The sequence below is a fragment of the Rhincodon typus genome, chromosome 4, assembly GCF_021869965.1.
Source record: "Rhincodon typus isolate 14 chromosome 4, sRhiTyp1.1, whole genome shotgun sequence".
NCBI classification, from domain to species: domain Eukaryota; kingdom Metazoa; phylum Chordata; class Chondrichthyes; order Orectolobiformes; family Rhincodontidae; genus Rhincodon; species Rhincodon typus.
Genome location: NC_063335.1, coordinates 1,027,731 through 1,051,648, shown reverse-complemented (window position 1 = coordinate 1,051,648; position 23,918 = coordinate 1,027,731). Strand labels below are relative to the sequence as shown.

At 40.1% G+C, this 23,918-nt stretch overlaps 1 protein-coding gene across 1 annotated transcript in view; it reads right to left on the bottom strand.

Moving 5' to 3' along the window:
* Positions 1-23,918, bottom strand: part of LOC109916098 (fibrocystin-L-like) — a 209,492-nt gene that overhangs the window by 143,308 nt on the left and 42,266 nt on the right. The window contains exons 11-19 of the mRNA XM_048595603.1: positions 18,851-19,023; positions 17,584-17,731; positions 16,335-16,489; positions 15,555-15,677; positions 13,555-13,660; positions 10,719-10,838; positions 9,088-9,252; positions 5,212-5,333; positions 4,033-4,165 (exon numbers count right to left, since the gene is read on the bottom strand). Coding sequence (XP_048451560.1) covers positions 4,033-4,165; positions 5,212-5,333; positions 9,088-9,252; positions 10,719-10,838; positions 13,555-13,660; positions 15,555-15,677; positions 16,335-16,489; positions 17,584-17,731; positions 18,851-19,023 — 1,245 coding nt within the window. The remainder of the gene's footprint in view (positions 1-4,032; positions 4,166-5,211; positions 5,334-9,087; positions 9,253-10,718; positions 10,839-13,554; positions 13,661-15,554; positions 15,678-16,334; positions 16,490-17,583; positions 17,732-18,850; positions 19,024-23,918) is intronic.

Genomic DNA, 23,918 nt, shown 5'->3' with positions numbered 1-23,918 from the left:
AAAATGTCAGCTTTCCTGCTCCTGTGATGCTGCCTGGCCTGCTGTGTTCCTCCAGATCCACACTGTGTTATCTCCGACTCCAGCATCAGCAGCGCTTACCATCTATGACATGTTGTTCCTTCAGTTTGTGTTGTGAGTCGCTGGAGCACTGCAACATGCCGAGGACAGACAAGTGAGCATACAAGCAGGGCACTGTGTTAAAATGACAGGCTACAGGAAGGTCAAGGTCATGTTTACGCATGGACCGGAGGTGTTCTGCAAAGTGGTCACCCAGTCTGCGTTTGGTTTCTCCAATATACAGTAGACCACTTTGGGTGCAGTGAATACAATACACAGGATTGGAGGAGGTACAGGTGAAATGCTGCTTCACCTGGAAAGGCTGTTTAGGCCCTTGGATGGTGAGCAGGGAGGAGGTGAAGGGGCAGGTGTTGCACCTTCTGTGGTCACATGGAAAGATGCCATAGGAAGTGGGGATAATGGTGGTGCTTAAGGAATAGACTGGGATGTCCCAGAGGAAATGGTGCCTGCAAAATGCAGATGGGGGGTGAAGGTAGGATGTATTGGTGGTGGCTTTCTGCTGGAGTTGTCTGAAATGGCAGAGATTGATTCTTTGAGTGCAGAGGCTGGTGGGATGAAAAGTGAGGACAAGGGGGTCCTAATTACATTGTTGTGAGTGATGGGAAGGGCAAGGGCAGAAGCACAGGTGATAGGTTGGATGGGGTTGAGGGCCCTATCAACCAAAGTGGGCAGGAAACCATGGCTAAGGAAGAAGGAAGCCAGGTTAGCAGCACTGTTTTGGAAGGTGACATTGTCTGAACAGATACAATGTAGGCGAAGGAACTGGGAGAATGGGGTGGAATCCTTGCAGGACATGGGATGTGAAGAGCTATCGTGAAGGTAGCTGTGGGAATCAGTGGCTTTGTAGTGGATGGCAGTGGACCGTTTATTTCCCAAAATGGAGACGGAGAGGTCAAGAAAAGGACAAGAAGTGTTAGAGATGGATGATGTGAAAGTTGTAGAGGGGAGATTGGAAGTAAAATAAATGAATTTTATAAGGTCCAGGTGGGAGCATGAAGTAGCACCAAAACAGTTGTCAATGTACTGAATAAACACTTGTGGGAGGGGGCCAGTGTAGGACTGCAACAAGGATTGTTCCATGTAACCCATAAACAGGCAGGCATAACTGGGATCAATGTGGGTGCCCATAACCACTCCTTTAACTTGGCAGAAGTGAGATGAATTAAAGGAGAAATTGTTCAGTGAGAGAACAAGTTTAGCCAGGTGGAGAAGATTTAGGATTTTTCAGGCCTCTGGTTGAGGAAGAAGCCGAGAGCTCTCAGACCATCCTTGGGGGGGGTGTGGGAAGTGTGGGGGGGCAGTGGTATAGAGGGATTGGACATTCATTATTGCAAGTAGCTCTGCCTTATCCTTTGCACTGATGTACTGAATTCTCCCTTAATTGAGGATGAGGATATCTGTGGAGCTTCTTCCTCCAGACATTTGTTTAGTTGTCCACCACTATTCACGACTGGATGTGGCAGGACTGCACGGTATACATGCCATCCATTGATTGTGGAATCATTTAGCTCTGTCTATCATTTACTCCTTAGGTTGTCAGGGGTGAAAGTAGTCCTGTGTTGTAGCTTCGCTAGAATACTACCTCATTATTAGGTATGCCTGTTACTGCTTCTGACATGGCCTCTTACATTCTTAATGGAACCAAGGATGACCTTTAGCTTAATGGTAATAGTAGAGTGTGGAATATGCCAGGCTATGACATTGTAGATTCTGTTTATGTGAAATTTTGCTGTTACTGATGGCCCACAACATCTCATGGATTCCCGGTCTTGAGTTGCTAAATACATACAAATTCAGAACCTTTTAGCACCTAGTGAAAACTATCCAGGGAAAAGGATAAATTTAAGTCCAAGGGCTTGGTGCAGTGTTAGTGTCCCTACCTCAGTGTCAGAAGTTCCTGGTTCAAGTCCCTCCTGCCGAAGAGGTATGCAATAACATATCTGAATGAGTTGATTAAAAATATCCACCCTTAACTCCAAGTTATATTTTGCCAATCTTAAATGTTGAAAGGTTATTAATCTGCATAAATACGTGTTGAACTCTCCACTTAATTATTGTTTCAGTAAACATGTGTAGGGACAAACTGTAGACCCCACAGAGTTAAGGGGAGCCTTAAGAAAAGCTTAAAATCGAACATCGACAGGAGTTGATTGTATCAACATCAAACCAGGGTTCGAGAAGTCTAATTACCTCAAATGTGATTGCTAGGGACTGTTAGTATGACATAACATTATTAATCCTCAGAGACTGAGTCAGAAGTCACATGGCACTAGGTTATAGTCCAACAGGTTTATTTGAAATTACAAGTTTCACCTGATGAAGGAGCAGTGCTTCAAAAGCTTGTGATTTCAAACAAACCCTATGATGTGGTGTTGTGTTACTTCTGACTTTGTCTACCCCAGTCCAACACCGGCACCTCCATATCAGAAACTGAGAAAGAAAAGCTTACACAGCATTTCCACAAGTCTTTTGCATGAGACTGCATTTTCCAAAAAGTAATTGAGAGAAGAAAGAAACATTCTAATAATGGAAAAGACTTTTCTTATATTGAAATATTCAGAGCTCACAGATCACTGTGCATTGTTTCCTGAGGAAAACATTCTGCTGTAGTTGATAAGTGATGATCTTACATTTGGGAAACAGGAAACGGAAATTTTCATTCACATTTACCGAAGGCTATTGTGGAAAAGCAAGCCCTCATTAAGACAGAGATCAGCCACTAATATATACGATCTTTTGAAGAAGGAATTAGAAATTATTGAGAACTAAAATACTAACAGGTAATTCAAAATGTCTGTTATTGTCCATTTTTTTGTGTAGCCTGCAGATAATGATTTGCAGGTACCCATGTACCACCTCCCCTATAAATTTTGAGTCCAGAAGTTTTCATTATTATTGATGTTGGGTGAATTACTCCATCCTGATAGAGTTCTTGAAATGTTTTTGTCTGAAGAGGAGCAGCCTCAGGCTGAAGCTGCCAATAGAAAGAGAAATTCCTCCTCATTCCTTCATCTTCAGAACTGTCCACAAGCTGTTCTTTGTTCTTCTTTTCATCTACTCACATTTTTCTCTGGCTCAGCATGCCACAGATGAGAAACAAAAGGGTGAATTTTAGTTTATCACCTTCCTCTTCAAGGTGTTGTGATAACTGAAGTACTGGACATATATCTTTTCAATGATTTTCCCTATATTGTTCTCCACTGCTGTTATGTTCATGTCAGCACAAAGATCAAGCCCAGGAACCAGCTGTGATGAGAAACTGCCATCACACTGCACCAATGCAATCACTTTCCAAGAGAAAGATAGCCCTATACATCTCCCAAGAGGACCAAGAATATTATTCAGTCCTAAACGAGGGTAATACCCGAAACGTTGCCTGCCCCTTTCCTCTAGATGCTGCCTGGCTTGCTGTGTTCTTCCAGCCTCCTGTTTGTCTACCTTGTAACAGTCAGAAACTGACACAGAGCTAAAGCAAGGGACTATTCACTTCGAGATGTTTACTGGTGATAAAAACAGAAAATTTTAGATTCCTGCACAACAAACAGAGAAACCTAAAAATGGAAAATACTGGAAATAAACTATGGGTCCAGCTGCATCTGTCATTTGAATGAGTTCCGAAGAAAAGTCATACTGGACTCGAAACATTAACTCCGTTTTCTCTCCAGAGATGGTGTCAGTCCTTGTTGAGATTCTCCAGCACATTGTTTTATTTCAGATTTCCAGCATCTGCTGTACTTTGCCAGTAACATCCTGAGAAGAGGCAGTCTGGAACTTTGGTTGGCTCTACAGGGGTAGGGGAGACTCCTCAATTCTGCAACAAGATTCCACCCATTAACTCATGTTTCTTTCTCCACAGACGCTGCCAGATCTGCTGAGAATTTTAATCATTGTCTGCCTTTATTTCAAAATTCCCACCATATGTAGTATTTTGCTTCTTCTGAAACTTTGACTTACCTGACACACTGCTTGTTCTTGGAATCACTTCTAAAATTACTGGAATCTTTGCATCAATGTAAATGAAGGAGAAGGGAACTGGGTTGGATATCCCAGCAGCAATCACTGAGATGTTGTACATTCCAACTGGGGCCTGCCAGGCGAACAGAAACAAATTCATAATTATTTTTCACTAGTGCTTTTCATAGGCATTCAGAATGCAATGAATGCTTCAATGAGCCTTCACAAAAGGGTGAATAATTTGAACTATCACCCTGAAGGACTGAACTGAGATTAAAATTTATATGCAGGTTTTGCCTGAGAAAATGAGCCTAGTATGAGCACAGACATCGAATTCGCAATTAGTGCAGCGTGCATGATTCAGCTATTTGATCATTTGTAAGTCATTTGGCTTTATAAATAGTTTGCCATGTTTCAAGCAGATTCTTTGATTCCCTTATCATAAATGTGTATTTATTTTAAGCATGCTATATATTTTATAGACGGTGTGTTGAAGTAGTGTTAATGGCCAACAGAAAGCTTGTTTAGATTTGTTATTTATAACTGAATTATTTCCCTTTAGAGTTGTCTCATTTTCTACCACACTCGGTCACCATTGCAATCATTTTATATTTTTAAAGCCTATTTGTAGTTCCAGTCTACAAGTAGACACTGCAAAGAACACATTTTGCTTTCAAAGAAAATTATCCATGTCATCATGTCATTTTGTTACAAACAAATTCTGTATTTAACTAGCACAAAAAAACTTCATAAAACATAATAATCTTCAAATTTTACATAGTGACTCCCAATGTCTAAATATCTGGATAAAGTTCTGTAATTCTCCATTGGGAAGGAGATGCAAAACCTTTTAAATTAAAATAAATAGAGATACTTTCTGTGTCAAGATATCCTTGACATCATATGAATCAGTTAAATGGTTAATTTTTCACTTGCACTAATTTCAAGGCTATTCATTACATATGAGAATGTAGATTTTGGCAGCAACAAGAGATATGTGTAATTTGCATGTTAAAACCATCCAGAAATATTGCGATGTTCATGCATCTCCTAATTTCAGGGGAGTGCTCCTGGAAGGAGCATGAATTATCACAGCACCCCCACAGACTAAACATTCTCATGACTAAACACTTCCAAGACTGAATTGCCACAACACAAGATGCCTTGAAATCCACTTACCGCTGGAGTACTGCATTTCATCTTGACAGGACTTTCTGTAAGTTCAAGGCAGGTCTTCCCTCCAATTAAAACCGTTGAATTAGGAACAAATCCATAGCCAGATATGGTCAGAATTGTCCCTCCTGAACACGGATATAAATTGCAATCAAGAAGATCACAAACTTAAAGACCAAAACACAAATTAAAGGCCGATGGAGATTCACGTATAAAGAAGAAAAATGAGGATCAGGACAAGAGTATTCAGCTCCTCAAGCCTGTTCTATCATTCCACTTGATCCTGGGTGACCTGCACCTCAACTGTCATTGGCTGTCATTGCTCCTATCCGTCTCCACCCAATAGAAATCCATTAATCTCTCCCAAAAACTGCATAATTCCCAGCCTCATTACCTTTTCAGGGCTAAGTGTTCCATATTCCCACAGCCCTTTGTATGAAGTAGTGTTTCGGGACATCACCCTGAACGACCTGACTCTAAGTTTAAGACTGTGTCTCCACTGTCCCCTAGCATACAGTCTTTTAGGAAGTGAAATGGCTTCATTTAGACATTAAACCCACATAATTTCATCTGATTGAGAATGATAAAACTGGATTTTAAGGAAGTGTTTGACAAAGTTCCATCTAAAAGGCTGGTTAACAAAATTGAGGCTGACGGAGTAGAAGAATCAGGACCTAATCAAATAAAAGAAAGGCTAAGAACAGAAAATAACAAATCTGGTAAATGGTTTATTTTTGGATTGAAGGATGGTCCACAATGGTGATCCCCAAGGATCTGTGCAATACTACTGCTTTTTAGCCTCTATATTAATGATATGGATTTAGAAAAAAGGGATGGAATTTAAAAGTTTGTTGATAAAACTTGGTAGTGAGGCAAACAGTACGAATAAAACAAATTGCTTGCAACTTGACATTTTGATGCATTTTGGCATAAAGATGTGGAGGTGGACCAATCACCTTCTTTGACAGTCCCTCAAAATCAAGAATGGTTTCCACTCCACTTCAAATATTTCTGAAATGGCTAGTAAATTCAGAACAAAATCTGCAGATTCTGCCACATATGGTGCTTGAAAAATGGGAAAGGTTGTTTGGAGGTTTTGCCTGATGCCTCAACTTCCCTTCTGCATGTTCCTGATTATGTCTTTCCAGGTGTTTGTTGCCTCCTGAGGTAAGCCATCAATTGGTTGGTCACAAGCAAAGGACTTGCAGGAGTCTGTGGGAATAGTTGACGTCTTCATGGATCCTTTGAGGTCATCCTGAAAATGTTTTCATTGTTTCCTGCTGCAACCAAGCCTAGAGTGGAGCATTTGCTTTAGGAGTCTGGTGTTGGGCAAGTATCGTGAGAGACAGGTTCCATCCAGTGGAAGTGCTTGTGAGAGATTAGCACCTCAGTGCTGAGCATGTTGGCTTGGGAGCCAATACCATCATTCAATTGTGTTCCTTGCAATTGCAATTGAATCGGAGGATATTGTGAAAGCACTGCTTTCAGAAACTGGATCGATACTTGATGGAAATAAAGTTTGAGGACCACCGGGACTGAGTAGGACTGACTGGATTGCTCCATATACAGCCAACATGGACTTGGTGGGAGGAAAAGGGGAAGGTGATGTTGCAGTGATAGTGGGCAGTGAAGAAGGTTACCTAAGACTACAAAAAGATCTGGATCAATTGAGTCAATGGGCTGAAGAGTAGCAAATGGAGTTTAATTTGGATAAATGCAAGGTCTTGCATTTTGGTAAAACAAATAACAGCAGGATTTATAATTAAAAGTACAGCCTTGGGTGGTGCTGTCAAACAGAGAGACCTAGAAGTCCAGGTACATAATTCTTTGAAGTTTGCGCACACTTGTCTTCCTTGCTCAGACCTTTGAGTATTGGAGTTGGGACTTTATGTTGAGATTATACAAGGTGTTGGTGTGGCCTCTTCTGGTGTACTATGTCCAGTTCTGGTCATTCTGTTATAGGAAGGATATTATTAAGTAGAGATGGTTCAGAAGAGATTGACTGGAATGATGTTGGGAATGGAAGCCCTGAGTCATAAAGGAGAGGCTGCACAGGCTGAGATTTTGTTCACTGGAGGTTAGGAGGTTGAGGGGGAACGTTATAAAATCACGAGGGGTACAGATAAGGTGAATGGCTGATGTCTTTTCCTTAGGGTGGGGGTTTTCACGACTAGGGAGCACATTTTTAAGGTGAGAGAAGAAAGATTTAAAAATGACATGGGGGCAATTTTTGTACACAGAGAGTGATTCATGTGTGGAATGAACTTCCAGAGAAGTGGTGGATGTGGGTTCAGTTATAGTGTTTAAAAGACATGTAGATAAGTACATGAACAAAAAATGTTTGAAGTGATATGAGCCAAGCGCAGGCAGGTGGGACTAGATCAGTTTGGGATTATGGTCGGCATGGACTGGTTGGACCGAAGGGTCTGTTTCCATGCTGTATGATTCCATGAATATGACTCACAATATTAAAGTGAAACAAAACTCCTTCACAGCAACTCTACAAGTGCAGAGGAAATAAACTGTAAAACATTCATATTTTGCAATGTGGGAGTGGGTCCTGTTTGATAATTATTTACTCTCTATATGCTGTTGAAAGGGCAGTATCAATAAAAGTAAAAACAAATTCATGCCTGAGAAATCTAACATCCTATACCAAAGCATCTGGCAAAATGTATTTTAAACTCTTTTTATCACCTGCTATGGCTTGACAGAAAGTCAGAAGAAATAACAGTAACAGCTTGCAGCCTGTTATATAATCATAGAGATAAATAGCACGGAAGCCAACTCTTCAGTCCAAACCATCCATGCTGACCAGATATCCTAAATAAATCTAGACCCATTTACCAGCATTTGGCCCATATCCCTCGAAACCCTTCCTATTCATATACCCATCCAGATGCCTTTTAATTGTTGTAATTATACCAGCTTCTACCACTTCCTCTGGCAGTTCAATGTTGTCCCTTAGGTCCCTCTCAAATCTTTCTTCTGTCACCTTTAACTTTTAGTTTTGGACTCCCCTGGAGAAGAGACCTTGACTATACACTCTATCCATGCTTCTCATGATTTTATAAACTTCTATAAGGTCATGCCTCAGCCTTTGATGTTCCACAGAAAATAGCCCCAGACAATTGCTCAAACAGTCCAACCCTGGCGACATCCTTGTAAATCTTTTCTGAGCTCTTTCAAGCTTAACAACGTCTTTCATATAGGACAGAGATGGGAACTGAACACAATATTCTAAAAGTGGCCTAACCAATGTCCTGTACAGTCGCAACATGACCTCCCAAATCCTGTACTCAATGCACTGACCAATAAAGTGGAGTGTACTAAATGCCTTCTTCACTACCCTGTGTACCTACGATTCCACCTCTGTATGGTAAATCATTAATGCAGCGTTTAAAAAATATGCTGGGTAACATTTAATCATTGATCAACTCTTAGCACAGCAATAGTTTCATGCAACTTTTACTGAAAGTTTGTTAGATCACCCAGGGCTCTAATCTTGCTGCTTTCCGTACCCTGAAGTAGGAACAAATATAGGTGATCATCATTTGTCCAAACTTATGTTGTCCATAAATTTACGGAGTTAAAAATACCTTAAAAATCCTTTTTTATACCAAATAATATCCATTATTATAAACTGCAGAAGCTGTTTGATTATACTTACCATGGCTAGACACATTTCTTCTTATCCAAAATAAGTACAATGTACAAGATACTCTGAACTGTTAGAGTGACATTAATACAAATGATTATTACTCTGACAGAAATTCCATCTTAATCATGAATGATTTAATTTCTGGTCAATGAAATTGAAAGAGAACATCCTCATGTATAATGGTGATTTATATATCCGCTCATTTATTCTATAATCAGTACCTTCAGTACTGCCCGTAGATGGATATATACTTGTCGCCTCAAACTGAAAGGTAAATGTGTATGTCTGGTTGCTGGAATAGTTTGCAAAGCCAAGCCCAGCGATGTAAACAATGAGGGGAGATGATGTATTACTGGCAACCGCAATTGTACAGGTTATTTCGGTATCTGAAGAGAAAATAATAAAGAATGCAACTGATCACATCCAAACAGCAATAGAAAGCATTTTCCCTCCAAATAACACCCTGATGACTTATCATGTAAACAGATCCACATCTTTGTATTTACATGATGAGATATATATCTGTGTAACTTCTTCAAACCCTTTCTGATCTCTGAGTTGCTCCAATTCTACCTTTTTGTGTATCCCTAACTTTCTTAGCTTCACCTTTGATAGCAATGTCTTTAGTGCCTGGGGTCCTAAGCTCTGGAATTCCCTCTCTCCTCCTTTCACCTTTTTAAAGATGCTTCTTAAAACTTTTTGACTGAATCTTTGGCTACCTGTTTGAATATGTAGGTACATGGTTTAGTGTCATATTTTGTCTGATTCTGTCACTCAAGTGCATTAATGTTCTACCTAAAAGATGCTTTATAAATGTAAGTTGGTGCTGTGTGTTGTTACATAATATAGAAAGAACAGAACTTTTTAAAATTTAATTAAAAATAAGTATCCCACTATATGATAGATAACTCAAAACACAACATTGCATTATGAATTTCTCTAGCAGCCTGGAACATTCAGGAGAGGCCCTGCCCAACTCAAGTGGGGTTCTCAATGAGTGTTGAGCCATTTTGTAATCTGCTTCCTCACTCAGAGTGTCTGCTGTTCCAATGGACTCTCTCTTATCATTATTTCCACAACTCAAAGACACAGAAAACAAAAACAGGATTTAATTCAGGATTTGCAAAATTGTAAAGAATATCAAAGTGAATTAGGGAATGACAATTCCCTCTTGTTGGGAAGTTCATAGCAATCGCTTATCAATTCCTAAACATCAGTAAGAAATCAAAAGAAGAGTTAAGCAGAGGGTCCTTGGAGCATGGGATACTTTACCACAGAGTGGTTGAGGAAGAAACCATTGCCTCTTGGAGTGAAAGTTGGATAAATATATGAAACAAATAATCAGAATGTGCAGGGAGCACACAACATTGGGATTAATTTTTGATTTTTGTAGCAAAGTGTAACTTGGGGAAGTTGGAGTCAGTGATATCCTGCAGTGTTACAAAATTTTGTGATTTCAAAAAATTAAATCATGTCCCTTGACATGTAGTCATTTCGCTGGAGTCTGTGCTGCTTCACAGTTGCCCCAGGCAAGGGAGAGTAGACATCACAAAAATATTTTCAGTGTCAAAGAATCTTAGAGATTCCATCACTTGAATTACAGGACAGGTGATCCCAGAGCTATGTCCATACAATTACTCTCTCCTAGTAAAATACTGAGGATGCCAGAAATCTGAAATAAAAACAGAAAATGCTGGAGAAAATCAACAGGTCTGGCAGCATCTGTAGAGAGAGGAGCAGAGTTAAATGTTTCAAGTCTGGTATAATTTCTTCAGAACTAGGGTAAGTCAATACAATTACTCCCTCCCATACAGTATTGACTGAACTTCATTTGCTTTGAACATTTTCTTACCAGTTAATCCTGTGATGGGACAATGGGTCCCTCCAATCGAAACCCACGTGGTATCAGTCGTCGAACTGTTGGCAAATCTGAAGCCTCTTATGGTTAGAACAGTCCCACCGGTCCTGGATCCTGATAAAGCAAACGATAGTTTCAATGAGATTTCAGCCATGGTCTCAGTTAGGCACAGAGCCAGGAGGAGCCTGAGGACAGGGTAAGTCGGCTGCATGATGGCCTCACAAAATGAAAAGTGAGATGATCCCCTCGAAGCAGAGGTCTAGGCATTCACTCAAACCAGTCAACCTCATCCAGTATCTTTGTAATCTGTTCCAACGCTGCAGAGCAGCAGAGGTCACTGGGCAGACTGTATCCTCAGCAACTTTTAACATGATAGATCATTTCAAGAGAGAGAGAATACATCGTAAATAGAATGAAAAAAGAGCAAATAGATTGTTAACTGTAATCCTGAGAAGACTGAAACACAAGGAGGCGAAAGTTATGCTTTATTTGTATAAGAACATCCTTGTGCACCAGTCACTGGAAGTAAGCATGCAGGTAGAGCAGGCAGTGAAGAGGACAAATGATATGTTGGCCTTCAAAGCAATAGGAAACATGTACAGGAGCAGGGATGTCTCGCTGTAATTGTACAGGGCCTTATGAGGCCATATTTGGTGTATTGTGTGCAGGTTCAGTCTGAGGAAGGACCTTCTGGCTATGAAGGAAGTGCAATGAAGGTTTCTAAGGTTTTGGAGTAGATCTGTAGCTCGGGTTGTGGGTGTTGTGATTGGTTGGCTCGCCGAGCTGGTTTGTTGTTCCACAGACGTTTCATTACCGTGCTGGGTAACACATCAGTGCAGCCTCCGATAAAGCGCTGTTGTGTTTTCCCACCCTGGTTTTTAAATTCTGAGTCCATTGAGCTGGGTTACCTCACTTCTGGTTTTCCTTCGCAGTGGAGTATATATATACCCGAAAAACTGGGTCAGAAGATGTCTATTACACAAGCGACAACAGGAAGATACTGCACGCCCTAACACACTCATCACGTTACCGTACATCAAGAACTGAACATCTGAACTGACCACATGACTCCTATGACCATTGGGCATCAGAGTAGCACACAAACCCACATCAACCCTATGCCAACTGCTCACCGAACCAAAGATCCGTTCCCATTATGGACAGGACCAATGTCATATACAAGTTCCCCTCCAAAGACTGTGACAAACATTACGTTGGACAAACAGGAAGGAAATTAGTCACAAGAGTACACGAACATCAACTAGCAACAAAAAGACACGACCAATACTCACTCATGTCCATGCACATGGATAAGGAAAACAACCAGTTCGATTGGGAAAACACCAGGATCCTGGGACAGGTGAAGCAGAGACAAGCACAGGAATTCCTAGAAGCCTGGTTCTCCACTAAGAAAGCCATCAATAAACATAGAGCTAGACTCCATATATACTCCACTGCGAAGCAAAACCAGAAGTGACATAATCCAACTCAACAACCCCAGAATTTAAAAACCAGGCGGGAAAACACAACAGCGCTTCATCGGAGGCTGCACTGATGATGTTACCCAGCAGGGTAATGAAAAGTCTGCTGAACAACGAACCAGCTCGGCGAGCCAACCAACTGCAACGAAGATTTACCAGACTGATTCCTTGGAGGGCAGGACTGATTCATGAAGAGAGGCTGGATTGGTTAGGGATGTATGTGCTGGAATTTAGGAAAATGAGGGAAGATGTTATAGAAACCTACAAAATTCTAACAGAACTAGACAAGGTAAATACAGGAAAGATGTTCATGATAACCCAGGAGTCCAGAACCAGGGGTCACAGGATATGAAGGATATGAGGTAGACCATTCAGGACTGAGATGGGGAGAAATTTATTCAACCAGAGAATGGTGAGTTTGTGGAACTGTCTGCCATAAAAAGCAGTTGAAGCCAAAACATTGAGTGATTTCACAAAGAAATCAGATACAGTTCTTAGGGCTAAAGGGATCAAAGGGCATTGGGAGAAACCGGGAAACAGGGTAGTAGATTGGAAGATCACCACGATCACATTGAAGGGCAAAGCAGATTCAAAGGACTGAGTACCCTACTCCTGCTCCTATTTTCTATGGTTCTATGTCTGGTCAGACCAACCTACAATGACAATGTTCAATTCTGGGCACTGCACCTCAAGAAGTACACAGTGAATTTGGAATGGGTACAACAAAGATTCACCAGAATGACAGTGTGGTTAAAAAGGTTAAATGATTAGGACAGATTACATTGACTAGGCTTGTATTCTTTCAAGTTTAGGAGATTAAATGATGGTCTAATTGAGAGCTTTAAGATGATCAAGAAATTAGATAGATAGATAGAGAGAGAGAGAGACAGAGAGAGAACTTATTTTCTCAGGTATGGGATATACAGAATAAGCTGGTACAGAATAAAATTGGAGCCAGGCTGTTCAAGGCTGATGTTAGGAATTGTTTCTTCACAGAAAGGATAGCAGAAATCTGGAACTCACTCCCCACTAAAGCTGTTGAGGCTATGAGGAGAAAATGTTAAAACTGAGGTTGATAGAATTTTGTGCAGTAAATAGATTAAGGAAGGTAAATAGTGCTAGGATAAAGATGAGCCAGACTCTCACTGAATGACAGAACACACTCAAGGGGCTGACTGGCCTTACCATGTTCCAATTTTCCTACAATGATATTAGTGGTAATTATCAGTCTCATTGTTTCAAACACTGTTTTAAAAGTCTGCTGTGAATGATTTGAGGCACTTTCACAGATTCATTAGATTTAAATGGATGAAATGGTTTAGAAACCTACCTGAATTTCTAGCATTTACCTGTTGTTGGGGTAATGTGTGAAATGGCAGGGGTTTTCTCAGCATTCCATTCATATCCACAATTCCCGGAACAGTTACTGGGAATACCATTGATGAAAACCTCTACCTGTGAGGAAGATAAGGGATCATGTTGCTGCAGATTGGCTCAGTTTCCATGGAGCATTCTCCTTACAGATTTAGGTTATGCTTCTGGTGTGAAGCTCCAACTGCTGCACTGTTTATTAAAAAGAACACACTTTGTGGGAATGATGGAAGTTAGCCTGATCCCAGCTGTGGTTCAGTGATCTTAAATGTGATTAGCAACTGGACCTGATCCAACAGGGCCCAAAAATAGCTAGCACTGGCCTCCTGCTCAGGCAAAAATGATTGTCCAATCACATCATTACCACCTGGACTACAACCTTGGGGTGAGGGTTCTTGGTGTCCAGATATTAAAGTTTCAGCCAATCAGACCAAGGCAGGAACGAGGTGTGTAAACCCCCTGCTCCCCCAGGCACACCACATCCCCACCATCCACCTCTCAACTCACCCTGAATCATCCCATCAGGCCAGGGAAAGGAGGGCAAACATTTCAAATCGATCCCATTTTGAGGACTTAAGTATTCCCCTTTGACTGAATAACTGACCTTTTGCTGTGTCGTGTAACCTATGTTTTTTGTATAATTAAATGGCCCTGTCATTTGCCAGCAATTTAAAGAAATCAGACTGCTCATAGTCTGTTGGCAAAATATTAAGTATTTATGAGTACGTGCAGATGTATACAGGTGTGTGCAGGTGTATGTGGGTGTATGCAGGTAAGTGCAGATGTAAACAGGTGTGTCTAGATGTATGCGCATGTGTGCAGTGTGTTTAGATGCATGTAGGTGTGTCTAAGTGTGACAAAGTGTATGCAGATGTGGCTAGGTATATACAGGTGTGTGCAGATACATACAGGTGTATCTAATTGTTTGCAGATGTGTCTAGGTGTTTGAATGTATGCAGGTGTATCTAAGTTAGTCAAGGTGTATGCAGATATATAGAAGTGCATATATCTAGGTGCATGCAGGTGTGTCTAGGTATGCAGGTGTGTCTGGGTGTTTCTAGATGTATGCAGGGGGTCTAAGCGTATGCAGGTATGTACAGATGTATGCAGTGTGTCTAGGTGCATGCAGGTGTGTGTAAATGTACAATAGTGTCTAGGTGTGAGCAGGTGTTTGCAGATGTATACAGGTGTGTCCAGGTGTTCATCTAAATGTATCCAAGTGTATGTAAGAGTGTGTATGTTCGGGTGTGTCTAGGAGTGTCTAAGTGCATGTAGATATATATAGATGTATAAAAGTGTGTGTGTGTGTGTGTGTGTGTGTGTGTGTGTGTGTAAATGTGTGCAAGTGATTCTAAGTGTGTGTAGGTGTATACAGGTATGCATAAGTTTGTGAAAGTGTGCCCAGGTGTGTACAGGTCTGTAGATGCGTTCCAGGTGTGAGTAGGTGCTTTAAAGTGTGTAAGATGTGTGCAAGAAATTCCAGGCAATCTAGGTATGTACAGGTGCATGTGTTGCATGCTGAAGTATGAATAGGAATGAATAGATGTGTAGAGGTATGCACAGGTCTGTGTGAATCTGTACAGTGTTGCTAGGTATGTACACGTGTGTAGATGTAATCTTTAGTCTTTAAAATGCTAAATGAGAAGAGACCAAAACAAGGAGTGGAGGTAGCCCTGATATTGGAATTGGGTCTTTCATGGGAGATGTTAAGAAATACATTCTCACATAAAGGGTGGTGGAAATCTAGAACTCTCTTCCCCAAAAATTCTGTGGATGGCTGGGGCTCAGCCGGAACTTTCAAGAATGAGGTTGAGAGATTTTTGTGGAAGGGTTATAGAGCTAAGGTGTGTAAATTAAACTGAAGAGCAGATCAGCAATGGGGTAGTAATCCTGAGGAGCTGAGTACCCCTTCCTGTTCTTCTGTGTGTAAGCACATGTAACTCACAGATACATTTAAGGCAGAGTTGCATGTACATACCTGAGGCTGTGTGTGTGGTGTCCGGAACAGATCACCCATCAGATGTTCACTAAACAGCCCTCCTCGCTGCTTATTGTAAACATTTACTGTTGCATTGACTCCAATGACATTCACATCATTAATCTGTTTAACACAGAACAAAAACACATTTTAATTTGTGATATTTTGCAGCACCAAATTCACATTTTCCTCATACTTAAGTTTACTCCCGACATCCCACAAATAATTATTATTTACGGCTTTGTTTTATTAAGTCATTCTCAGGATGAGGGTAACACTGGCTAGGACAGCAGTCGATGCTCATACATAATTGAAATGAAATGGTGGTGATCTGCCTTCTTGAACCACTACAGTCTTTGGAGTGTAGGGACAATGCTGTGAGGAAGGGAGTCCCAGGCCTTTGACCCAGGGATGCTGAAGAAATTCTGATTATAGCTCCAAGTCAGGACTGAGTGTGTCTTGGACGGAAACTTACAGGTGGTAATATTCCCTTGCAACTTAAAGAACTTCCCTTGATCTTCTAGTTGGTCAAGGTCCTGGGTTTGGAAGGTGTGGCTCAAACATTTTTCTTAAACCACTAACAGATTCAGGATTGAAGCGAGACAGAATGAAACCCCAACTGTTGATGTAGAAGTAAGAAGATGTTTGGCAGAGGGAGTAGAATATTCTATTTCAGCTTTTGCTTCTTCTGTCAAGCCAACAAGATTAACCGCCAAGTTGAAATATGTTGGGATTTAAATCTAGGGGATTGCTTCTTATGCCAGAAGGTCTGTGCCTCACCTTTAATTTGGGCTGATTGCCAGGCTTGCTGAGCCATTTCACTGTCCACTGGGCAGCAGAACAGTTGCCTGAATTCATCACAGAAACTGTCCCAATCTCAGGGATGGTTTGTAAGGCGTACTGCATTTCCAAGGCCGTAACATTAACTGGCAAATCTTCAAAGATAAAATGTTAGGAAAAATTACAGAAAAAGTCAAAATATCAATGAGCTTTGATGATAATGTAATTGAATAATACAGTCCAGAAGGAGGCCATTCAGCCTGTTATTTCTAGGTGAGATTTTCTTGAAAGAACCATTCAAGTTTTCCTACTCATCCAACTTTCCCACACACAACTTTTCAAACTTTCCCCCCTTTAAGTATTTATTCAATTCCCTCTTAAGAGTTACTATTGAATTTGATCCCACCGGACCTTCAGGTTTTTCTATATAATATCCAGTTAACAACTCAGTGCATGAAAACTCTCTTCATCTCACCTTCTGATTCTTTTGCCAAAAAGCTGCCCCCTCTGTTTACAAACCCTCCTGCCACCTGTGCTGTAACCTACTTATTGAAGACAGGTAATCTCAGGGGAGGAGCTGGGAAAGATTTGGCAGGAAGAGAGGCTCAGTCACTATATGGCATAATCATGAAAACTGGTATTCTGAGTGGGGACTGTCCTTCAGACTCGTGTGTAAGAGCTAACTGCAATCTGCCTGAATAATGTACTCAAATCTTTGGAGTGGGATTTGAACTCATAACCTTCTCAGAAGTGACAGTGCTACTTGCTAAGTTGTGGCTGATATAGATATGTAGAGAACAGGTCAGTAAGAAGAAAACTCACATATGAAAGTTTCATTGAACTGAGCTGCAGAAAGCCAACAGAAATGTTTAAATCCTGTTAGCTTCTCTGAATCAAGGGTGTGTTTAAATCATCTGGATCCACTGACAATTTATTAACCCAAAATCTAAATACAAGTATTACAAGACTTTTAATTAAAAGACTTACAATTACACAGCCCCTGAACGCAAATAAAGCAGGCTACTTATTTATAGGATACATTCCCCACTGTAACCAGCTAATTGATCACATAGGTCACTGTGCCCTGATTTCCAGAGATTAATTGTCACGACTGGAAAAATCTCAAACATTCCTGTACTTTGAGAATCCTCACAGAGATTTCTTTGAATGAAAAAAGTTCCAGCAAGCAAACGATTGTAAGGAAGTTTCCAAAAAATATCCCCTCACAGTTTCAGCATTCACTGCTTACCTTTCAAAGTTTTCCCAAAGTACTCAATATCCAAGGTACCAGAAATTGGAGAAGATGCTGCTTGTGTTCTCCAAACTCTTAAAATAGACCCGTCAGGCCAAGTGCTTCCTCTGTAAACTATCTCATCCTTTGTGCTATTAGGCAAAGGCTGAAAGAGCATCCATCACAAACATTATCATTCCAAAAAAGGTATTTTATTCACATTTCCAGCTGACTCTTTCCAACTTCCCACTGTAAACCCAATGGAATATTGGCAGGAACATCTCACAGAAACTAAAGTTCATCAAAACAGCATCAATAAAATCCCTTTCTTCTACAAACTACAAGTTCAATAGAAAATAAATTAATGGATGTGTAGCTTGAGGTGATTTATGAGGGACCATTAGTCGTATCTATCCCTACTAAACGTGTCTCTGCCATACTGTAGTCAGTTTCTACCTCCCTACAGGGTGGACAAAGAATGATTAGAGAGAGTTCAGTGAGGTCTCAAAGTGAATTTCTGAGTTTATGAGGTTAAGAAGTTTGGGTCACGGGGAAAGATTGTCTATTCTGGAACATTAATCTTTGGAGAAGAGCAGAGTAAGAGACGGGTGTGGAGTTGAGAAATGACAGGAATCTGGATTGAGAGATTTTGAGAATTAATGAGCATGGGGAATTTGGATGTAGTCAGACTAAATTTAAGAACCAGGAGTTCAGCGTTATTGGTTCCATCAGAAATAGGAAATGTATAATCTACATGTAATAAGAAAGGGAAACATTCAAGGAACAGATTACCAGCAGGAGAACAGAAATACATGGCAGGTATCAAAGAGAATGGGAAAGATTTGAGTGAAAAATTTTAAGGAAATATTAAGAATTACAGGAACTGTTACACGGTTTGGCAGTGTAGGCTAGATGTTGCTTGAAGCCGGGCCAAACATAGATAGGAGGGACAACATCTACTATGGTAAAGTTGATGTAGTCCCAGAGGATCATAGTGCTTCTCTCTTAGCAGAGAGAGAAAGAGAGAGAGATATGACAGGTAGTGGTTTAACCTGAGGATTACTACACCTCAGGTGAAGGGTGAGATTGAAAAGGACGGACCCTCATAATAACCTTAGCCAGTGCAAGAATTGAACACACACTTTTGGCAGCACTCTGCATCACAAACCAACCACCTAGTTAACTGATTGCTTTCTGAAAAGAATGTACATTGATAAAATATTGTCTCAATCAACATAAACTGATTCCTCTTTCAAATGTTACCCGAATACCACATTATACCGACCTGAGCAAAGGCAATCTCTAGCATTGGAATGTTGCAGCTACAGTCGATAGTAACCATAGTTACTTCATACTGACTGTGCACACCAGCATTTTTAGTTCCTCCTTCAGTAACTATGATGTCCTCAATAAGAATTCCTTTGTCAAACAATGGAGGGTAAGCTATCATTGGTATATCTGCAAATTAAACACGTCATTCACCAACTTAAAGCAAAATGTTACAAACAATTTATATTTTACACAACCTCCAAAAAATCCCCTGAAATATACTTTAGATGTGAAATACTTGAAATAATTTATCACATTGAAAATGGCTAAGAAAACTCTTGTGTTGTGAGGGAGGTCACGGGACCTGAAATGTTAACTCTGATTTCTCTCCACAGATGCTGCCAGACCTGCAATTTCTGTCTTTTTTTTAAGAAAACTCTTGAAGTGCCTAACAAAAGGATAATCTGCAAGGGAATCATCGGGAATGGCAAAAAGGCAGGAAAATGGAATTGAGGATTATCAAATCAGCCACGATCGTATTGAATGGTAGAGCAGACTTGAGGGTTGAATGACCTACTTTTCTCCCACATCGTACAGTATTATGAGCTTTTAGGAATCCTGCACCAGCTCCTTATACCATAGACTCAGGTGACATAATGGCAACATCACTACAGTGGTAGTCCAGCACTCCAGGCTTTTGTTTTTGGAGTGCATTGGTTTGAATCTGGGTTCAACCACATGGTGAATCCGGAATAAAAAGCTAACCATTTTTGATTGTTGTAAAAATCCATCTGGCTCAAGAATGTCCTGCTGTCCTTAGCTGGTATGACCTATATGTGACTCCAAATGCACAGTAATATAGTTGACTCTTAAATGTTCTCTGGGCAAATTGGGTTGGATGATAAATACTGGCTTAGCCAGTGATGCTACATTCCATGAAGAAAGAAAAAGTCACCAGGAATAAAAAAAAAATAATACATACCTCTGCACTTGTGGAACCAAAGTAAGAGAAGTCCATTTGACCTCTCATGACTATTCTGTCATTTTGAAAGACCATAGCTGATCTGTTCCTCAATTTCTTTTAGCCACTTCCAATCCATTTTCTGAGATACTTAGGTGACAAAAGTGCATAATTTCTCCACCTTACATGATGGTCAAAGGGAGCATCAGATACAAAACAGTGAGTTGAACAAGTTCAGGGTCCATGTTATTTCTGAACAGCTGTACACAACAAAGAGGTCTCTGTGGATTTAATCTTCTTTTTTCTTGCATTATGATTGTTTCTGCTTGTGGCGGCTTAGTGTTGGTTTAGGTACTGCTAAGCTCCACAAAACAGATTTGAATCTACATGAATTACTATTTTATCACAAACACACTAATCAAATTCTGGTCAGCTCCTCACTCAGTTTGCAATACAAAATAAAAAAAATACCATCTTGATTCTTCAATGTAGCCTTCTGTCCAATGTACACAGTGTCCACAAAGAAATCCTGGGCTCTTGCTGTCCGTAGATAAATTCCCTTCAATAAAAAGTTTCTTCCTCTGGGAAATCTGGTTATAATAAGTTAATACAAATTGATGCAGGTGTAGGTCCATCTGGAGTCAAGAGATGCTCAGTTAAGGTTCTGTGTAGTCCAGCACATCAAGCCTTAACAAATATCCTTAATTTAATCCCTAATTAAATTAGAAAGACATAATCATTTAACGTTCTACCAGTTTTATACAAAATGTCTATATTAGGCGTAAAATGAGGCCATTCAGCCCTTAAAGCCTGGTCTGTCATTCAATAAGATCACGGTTGATCTGTTTTGTTCTGAATTCCATCCATCCTTGATAACTTTTGATTTCCTTCCCTAACAAGAATCTACCCCACTTTGCTCTAAAAATATTCAATGAACCTGCTTCCACTGCGTTCCGAGGCAGGGAGTTCCAAAGTTGCACAACAATCAGAAAAAAGAAATTGCCATCATTTCTGTCTACAATTGCAATCCCCAATTCTAAAACAGGTTCCCTTAGTTCTGAACTCACCAACAAGAGGAAAAGTCCTTTCCACATCTACCTTGTCAAGACCATTTAGGATCTTATACACTTCAATCAAATGCCCCTTGGTCTTCTGAACGCAGCTGCAAACAAACAAAGTCTGTCCAACTTTTCCTCATTAGACAACCTGCTCATTCTGAATATCAATCCAGTCAACCTCCACAAAACTGCCTATCCTTCCTTAAATAAGGAGAGCACGACTGCACACGCATTTAAGATGTGGTTTCACGAATGCATTGCATAGCTGAAGCATAACCTTCTTATTTTTATTTTCAATTCCTCTCATAATAAAGAATAAGATCCCATTAGTCTTCCTGATTACTTGCTGGTGAAAAGCTGAAAAGCTATTTTGAAGTGATGTGAAGGAGGATCCTGAAGAAGGAACATGCAAACTTTCTATCGGCCAGCTGCATTGGATCACGTGGAATCTTGACATGGTTGTATGTTTTATAATTCAGAGATGACATCAGCTTCCATATGTGTAACAGGTTCTACTTAGAATCCTCTGTAATGTGTACACCATCCTTCAGCTCCAGCTTCTATCTCTTTTCACAGCTTGGTGTGCTTTACTTTGAACCCATCTGAAGGCTTAACTAATCAAACTCAGTGAATAGCAATAGTAAAAAGATTCACATAATCAAACATGGAACAATTGAACACTATAATTGGTGGCTCCACTAATGCCCTTATATCCAATACTAAAAATCTTGCACTTCTAATTTAAGCTTTATCATTAACGGTATTACATTCATTCCTAACCTTGCTGATATAGTTTATACAAAGCAAAGCAAAAATAACTGAATGTGCAAACAGGCATGTTCCATGTGCTTGAAATCCCAGATGGTGATTGATTCTTCTTCCACCCTTTCTCCACCCATGTCCTAAAAGTAGCGCCCCCATTGATAGCTCAAACAATAAATTTTCTGAGGTCATTAATCGGTAAAATTCTCTCCTTCTTGAGGAGCATAGGTTTATTTAGGATCAAACTTCTCTCATACAATTGATCAACACTGTAGTTATATACATTTCATGACCTTAAAATGTTTGAGAGTACTTACAGATAGTGAAGGATTTTTGTGGGGTGTTAAAATGAAGGAAAAGTAGCAGCAAATTTATGCACAACAATTTCCTCCAAACAGCAAAGAAATAAGTAACCAGATAATCTGGTTTAATGATTGAGGAATAAGTATTGATCAGGGTACCAGGAGAATTACTTTGATTAGTGTGACGGGAAGTTTTCGTGTCCAGCAATGAGAGCAGACAAGGCTCAGTTTCACATCACATTAAGACAACATCTCTGATAGTGCAGCACTGCTCCCAGAATTTCACTGTAAGTTTCAGTCTGGGCTATGGGCTCAAGTCTCTGGTGTGGATCTTGAATTTACAAACATACGGTTGAGATCTTCTGAAGAGAAGACTGTCATTGCTAAAGTGTAGACCAGAATTGTGCACTGGGGCCATGTAGCGGTCCTGATACAACTGATTCCATGGGAGTTGCTCAGGAATTGGAAACTTTTCTGAGAATCTGGCTGGTGTCTGGAACTCTCAGAATTAATCCTGAATAGTGTCAAAATGGTTGGAGGATTCTGACCCATTTATCGGAATATTTACCAAAGAAACATTAGAGGAATTAAAATCAGCTCTAACTCTTCAATAACTTTAAAACTAAATGCCCTCAACTCATCATGGAGCCAACCACCATCGTCCCGGCACTTTCACATCCCCCCAAATACTCCCTCACCTCATGCCCTCTCCCAACTTGAAAGAGCCCCAGCACTCTCCCAACTCTAAATCCCACAACATTTATGAAATGGGTAAATCTGGTCGGTGAAGAAATATGTGGTCAGAGTATAACGTAGGGTCATCAGGGTAATTCCAGGGATTGGGGAGCTTCAGGTATGCGGACAGTTTAGAGGCGCTGGGAATGTTTTGGGAAAAGAAGGCCAGTGGGAGGTTGGCTGACATATCACGAGAAGCCTGGACAGAGTAGACAGGGAAATAGCTATAGCTAATAGTTGAAGGAAAGAGAAATAGAGGGCACAGATTTAAGTTGGTAAGCAAATGAGGCATCAATGATTTGAAGATAAAGGTATTCATGCATTAAGTGGTTATGGATTGGAATGCACTGCCTAGCAGTCTGATGGAAATGGATTCACTCATGGCTTTTAAGAGAACTGGTCTGATGAGAAAGCATCTGCACAATCATGGGGACAATGTGGGGGAGTGGCATCATATGGTTCTTACAGGGACTCAGCCACATAATGACTCTAAATTCAAATTAAATAATATTAAAGCAACAGTGCTTACTGATTATCTTGAGCAAAACTGTACTGGAACCAAAGATTCTTTGCATTTGATTCACCATCAATCTTGTAAGTGAATGATAGACGAAGATTATTTCTCAAATGGCCTTTATATGCAAAACAAAGCTGAACACATGGTTAAAGTGACATTAGTATACTTTATTTATTATTTGTATATCAAATCCAAGAGTAACAAATAACAACAAGTATAAGCAACAACTACTAGCAAGCCATCATTGTACATATTCTGTAACGTTGGCCCACACATTGTGTAGAATAAATATACAATAATTCATCACAAGAATATACTTCAATCAAGACTCATGTTAACTATCATTAAAATCATGCAAAGGAAATTAAATGTGCCATCACCTAACTAGAGTTAACATTTCCTCCTTAGGTTCAATCTGAACTTAAAATATGAAAGCACTCTCAATGTTGCATTGATATGTTACTTTTTCCGATGTGAAGTTATGTCTAAGTAGCCTCTCAACCTTATTTGAATACACACAACTTTAAAATGGCTGTAAGTTAGTGTAAACAATCAAGGCCAAGAAAAGCGTTCTACCTGCAATTGATTTTTAGGAGTGAAAATCAATGTGCTAGTTCACTCAACAATCAGTTTTGCAAGTGGTAAATTTCTATCCTTGCCACTTTACACTTTTCTCCCATCCTGACTGAAGTTCACAAAACATAGAACATAGAACATAGAACATAGAACATAGAACATTACAGCACAGT